The sequence below is a fragment of the Acipenser ruthenus genome, chromosome 26 (assembly GCF_902713425.1).
Source record: "Acipenser ruthenus chromosome 26, fAciRut3.2 maternal haplotype, whole genome shotgun sequence".
NCBI classification, from domain to species: domain Eukaryota; kingdom Metazoa; phylum Chordata; class Actinopteri; order Acipenseriformes; family Acipenseridae; genus Acipenser; species Acipenser ruthenus.
This window is the reverse complement of record NC_081214.1, coordinates 15,297,183-15,302,996: the sequence shown is the minus strand read 5'-3', so window position 1 is coordinate 15,302,996 and position 5,814 is coordinate 15,297,183. Positions and strand designations below refer to the sequence as shown.

The 5,814-nt window shown below is 38.4% G+C and overlaps 1 protein-coding gene across 1 annotated transcript in view; it reads right to left on the bottom strand.

The window, feature by feature from the left end:
* The window catches only part of LOC117430911 (G-protein coupled receptor 12-like), a 6,978-nt gene extending 5,238 nt beyond the window's left edge, over nucleotides 1-1,740 (bottom strand). The window contains exons 1-2 of the mRNA XM_034051500.3: nucleotides 1,490-1,740; nucleotides 1-699 (exon numbers count right to left, since the gene is read on the bottom strand). The exon at nucleotides 1-699 is cut by the window's left edge and continues 5,238 nt beyond it. Coding sequence (XP_033907391.1) covers nucleotides 1-697 — 697 coding nt within the window. The 5' untranslated portion in view covers nucleotides 698-699; nucleotides 1,490-1,740. The remainder of the gene's footprint in view (nucleotides 700-1,489) is intronic.
* Nucleotides 1,741-5,814: the final 4,074 nt, after the last annotated feature.

The following is a 5,814-nucleotide window of genomic DNA, read 5'->3' as shown; positions in this document are numbered from 1 at the left end:
CAATCTGCTGTGCGTGCCTGAAGGCGATTTTGCAGATCTGCAGGTACAGCTGCATCATCATGGCAAATATTAATAAGAAAGACACAGACAAGACTGCCGCGTTGTTTTTGGTGACGGGTTTCAGAACGCTGCAGGAGGACTCGTCATTCAAACAGTTCCAACCCAATGCGGGTAACAGTCCCAGAGTGATGCACAGCGCCCACAACACCACCAGCACCGTGTATGTGAATGCCACTGTCCGCTCCGTGTGGTACGTCAATGCGTTGTATAAAGACAGGTACCGGTCTATAGTGATTGCTAAGAGGTTACACACAGAGGCAGAGAACGCAGCTATTAGCAGCCCAGTGGAGAGTAAAGAAGCAAGTTCAGAACGAAGCAGGTAGATGAAGGTGAAATTCATAATCAGGCCGAGTCCGGCTAGCAGGTCTGCAAAGGCTAGACTTCCGATTAAGATGAACATGGGCGCCCGCAGAGTGGGTGTGTAGAATAGAATAGCTAGAACGATAGCGTTTTCACAGGCTATGAGGGTCCCAGTCACACACAACACGATTTCCCAAGGGTTCACAGACACCGGCCGGAGATCAGCAGTTGTGACTGTCGTAGAGTTTCTCCCTTCCTGCGAAAACCAGTTTAGTGTATTTAAGGAAGAGGTATTTTGGAGTTGGTTGCTCATAGCTGCGGCAAGGGTATGAAGCATAGCTGAGAGAGAGGGAGAGAGAGAGAGAGAGGGGGAGGAGGGTGTTAGAGAGAGACAGAGTGAGAGAGCGGAAAGGGTGACATTCAAAGAAAGAAAAACTGAAAGAAAAGCTGACAATACATTAAAACAAACAGGGTTCAGACGTTAAAACGCACACAATTAGCATCATTTCTTTATCCATAGAATATAGTCTATACTGTTTGATAAAACATGCCGGTGTTAACATAAACTCTCTGAAGGACAATATGTCATAACTACCACACAATAACTGAAAGTGATATGTTACTAATAAATATACATATCAGCATCACATTCAATATATATACGATTTTGGACATAAAGGTCGCATACCCTAGACTTATTGTATAATTGCAAGGGCGCCGTAAAAGTACACCTTTGTTACACAAGATTTAACCATTACTCTGCATTTGTAAAAAATAAAATAATAATAAAAAAATGAACTACGGTACATCCACGTCGTACACCTGAAGCAAAATATGTTTTTTTTTTAACGCTGTTTCAAGACAGTATGCATTCTGCGCAGTCTATGCCGTAGCTCTGCTTTTTATAAAAAAAAAAACATTTTTCATGCAACCTTTCATTCACAAATCGGCATTCTACAAATGCTATCAACTACATACAGTTTAAGGGGAATGTTTCTATAGCTTTCTCTGAAGACTAAACAAGTCTATTCAATCTTCAGTTTTACAGCGCTAAACAATTTTACACATTACCTTATCCAAATAAGTACACAAGTAAGAACGAAAAACAAGATAAAAAAAAATGAATTACCAGTTCCCGATACCCCCTTGCCCAAAGCCTGACGATCACGTGTGTCTTTTTGCAGTCCTATAGTCCTTGGTATTAAGGTTTATTCCTCGGTTAACATTGCTAATAATGTTGGCAGAACGACTGACTTGCACTTAATATTCTGCCCCATTGGGTCTGCTGATAAATCTCAGCTCTGACGTCAAAAGTGCTCACTATAGTCATGATCAAGTCCCAAGTCTGTGAATCAGAGAGGCTGTGATCAGAATAATAATATCGGCTTCTCTTCACTACCGGAATTTCATTCATAACGTTTCTCAAGGCATTGTAGCAGACACCCTCCCCCAAGGTCATTCCGCACAACTGCCGGCTGCAGAGGTACCGGTTTCCTACAATGGTCATTATCAGTCGTGAGTTTACACTCTCGTGTCCTGCTACGGATTTCGTTTGGGGGTTAGACAACACAGTGTCTCTATTCGCTACTATTAAAACACACATTAGATATTTAGATAAGCCTATTCGTTATATTATCATTTGTATTTTTTTTTCTGCAGCTCATTCTATTTTGGTGTTCAATATGCCGCAATATAGATTATGATCTCTAAGCTAATGTGATCGACAGCCTCTGTTTTCTACAGCAAATACAATATATTTGCTTAATTAATTGTTTAACTTATTGGCAGGTTGTCATTGGTCTTAAAGACTACCTGGTTAGGCTGGACGTGATACAATTAAGAACAATAGTATTATATATCTTTCCACTGAAATAGTAGCATTTTAGTACCTATATTTTCTCATTGACAACATATTAATTTGGTGAATATAAACTTCAGTGAGACAAGGTATGCGCAGAAATAGTAATATGAAACACCTTTTAGTAAATTGCAATTCTGAATTGGAAGGAATATAACTGGACGGAATATATTGCATAATGTTCTTATAAAGACATATTTACCCGTGTATTCATTTTAAATCAATATTCTCCATTATAAATGATACAAACGATGCATCTGGGTTCTGGCCTTTAAAAAAAGTGCGAAATGTATAATTAACATTTTTTTTAAATAAAAAACAAAACAGAAAGAGTCTAGCAATATAACCGAGAGGTAACTATTCCTCTTGGGTTTTACAGGAACGTGAAATAGCTTTGACCCGCAGCCTCGCGCGTTCGTGTGGAGAGTTCAGCACTGGACAGCGACATGTTCGGTATTCACTAGGCTTTGTAAAGAACAGTGAATGAACGCACTGGCATTCGTTTTATTTAAAATAAATAAATAAATAAATAATCACGCAATGTTTTCACTGAAAAAAGGATACATTCATAGAATCCCCCATTACTCCCCCATGAATTGATTGCCATCATCAACTGTAGTTCACATGGAAATCTAGCAGATTGGGCATTTCACAGGGAAAATAAGGCGTTACACTGTTTAAGAACCGAGCTTGTGTTGGAAGGCCGTCTGTCGTTTCATGATTTAATAGCAGTGTGTATTGTTGACCTTACAAGTTAGAGTGATATGTCCACATCGCTTTTCAGTATTGTTAAGTGCGCTGTATCTTTAAGAGGGATAAAACGCGAGTACTAGTGTACATGCACGCTTATGTCTCGTGTCTGTGGATCAGGAACGACGCGAGCAGAATAATAATGGACCTTTTACTACGGCGCTGCTTCTGTTTCATTCATAGCCTTTCTCGCAGACAGAAGCCAATGCGTAGTTGTAGGGGCTTTTTTCAGGGTTGCTGTTTATATTACACTCTTAGAGAAAAGGGTTCCTTAATATTATATTGAGAGCCGAACGTTTTAACAGGGTGTTTCTGTACACCCGTATTTGGTTAAGGTTCAAGAAAGCTTCAAAAATACACACACATATTTTATTCTGAATACAGCAACAATGATGGTACTCTGTTGTGTACTGCGCAGCTAATGTGGCATTGTAGCTTTAATGGGAAGACCGACGCGCAATGTGTCGTGATTCTTGTGTTTTCGGATGATCTTCTTCAGATCGGGTTCGGGTTAAGTCATATAAATAACTCTTATGTCCTTCGTCTTTTTATGATGTTTACAGTCGTTCTGTTTACAAGGGTCTGAGTTCTGTTGTTCCAGTATTGATTTGTAATCGTTTTCTCTGCAATAGAATCCACCTGACAATATCTGAGCCGGTAGAATCTTAATTACCAGCTCCTTCTGAGGACTTCCCGACTCCAAAGAAATCATATCATCTTTGACCAGCTATTAATAAAAATGGTGGTTCACTTTAATACTAACACTACTGAATGCGTAAAGAGGCGGTAACCAAAGCTTTAAAAATCCATTGACATAAGAGTCTCACAATTCCATTATTCCACTTTTGATCAGTTTTAATTCTTAACTTTATGTTATCACATGTCTGACGGTATAGGGCATGTATGATAGTATAGGGCCCCATGTGAGAATTACACTTGTGTCCTACGATACACATAGGAAACTATGTCTTCGTTTACATCCAAAAATAAACAAAGTCTCACCTTTTTGGCATGCTATGTTTGAGTACCTTTCGGCTAATTTGGTTTAATGTAGTTTTCTAAGGGATGGAAATTTTTCTTCAAAATGCAGATGACCTAATTAATATTACATGTTTCTGTCAGTGTTCCAATTTGGCCTTGCCTCACTACTAATATCGTGCAGCTATATTAAACAGGATTTACAATACGTTTTTAGGTTGTGTTGAAGAACCGCAAATGCCGTCTGCCTCATTTGGCCACCCCAAAAAATAATATAAATAAATAAAATAAAATAAGATTTAAAAAGTGAGGGAAACAAAACAAAAACCTAGACATAGCTTTATACAAATACTGCACAAATACCATCATTCCATAAGAGAGTGCTTTACTATTCATGCATTATTTGCTACTCAAACATGATCTCCAAACATGAACATAACAAAAGTACAGAGGATGAAAAAAAATCTTTCTATGTTTCGCAAAGGACTTCATTATTTATTAAACGTTCAACAAATGGTATCACATTTCAAAACAAAAGTGGTCTTTTAACACTTCCTATGTTTATTTTTTTTGGTCAAAGACACCTTGGAGGGTTACTTTCACAGATCTCAAATTGCTTATAGTTATACTAGAAAGCTCTCTGAGGTTGAATCACAAACAGGATCTTATTGCTGAAGTCTCCTTAGCATATGGTCTGGCTTTAGAACTTGCTGCCATGCAAATCTTTTTTTTTTTTTACTCAGTTTGGTTGCTTGTTATAGTGAAAAGGCGTTTTACCCACCCTTTTTAGCCATACCATGTTTTGGCCACGCACCTCCTATAGTGTGAGGAATGTGCATGCTGTGTGTGTGCTATGTCACATTCTCACCACAATGGAGAGAGAATTTGTAGTTTCTAAACGGCATGGAAATCAAGCCAATGTGAAGTCAGATGGAGTCCTTCAGTACTTCTATCAGCTCGTTTCACAGACCTAGCACTAAGCTTGGACTACCTTATGTAAGGTAGAATTAATGGCGCGCACATTCAAAATTTGATGCAATTTATGAAAAAAGACCTTAAAATAAGCAAAATTGCAAAACTGGGCTTAGATAGGATTTTATATAATTGGTGGGGAAAAAAGACTAAGATCATTTCTACAAATATACCATATGGCAGTTCCATTAAATCTGAAACAACTTCCATAGTAAATAATACATTTTTGTCCATCACTTGTAGGCAAAATTCTGATCTTCCAGACCCTTATCCTTTAGTCTTGAACAAACAGAGAGAACCCCATCCAAATCCCAATGGATTCATATACTGGTTATATAATAAAGATCTGAATCGTACTGAAAACAAAACAGGGTCTGGGGGAATGTTAAGCTAATAAGAGGTGTGGTACAGTGGCGGGTCTAAAGCCGCGGTGGTTATACCTTTAAGCATTATACTCCACAGTGGCTGTTCCTGTTAGTTAATAGACGGCAATGACAGTAAAAGCACAGAAAGGCAGTTATCAAGCAGGAATGCCAGCTTCTAAGGATGTAGAGGCTACCATGTACTAGATCTGCACTAAATTAAGAGTCATATTCACAAACCATTACCACCACGCCAAGTTAACACTGACAAGAAAACAAAACGTTGCTGTTAAAAAGCTTCAAATAAGTAGATCATTTAGGAGCTCTTTCATGCACGTAGCATGGTGGTAAATGCTTTACAAATATGACCCTATTCCACAGCATCTGGGTAGAGCATGATCAGCGTGGGAGAACAGCATTGCAGATTCCACAGATCTGATGCTGATCACAGGATAATGAACTCGAGACCATCCACAAGGTTTACAATCATGTAATTCCATAGTCATGATTTTATTCATAATTAATAGCATTCCA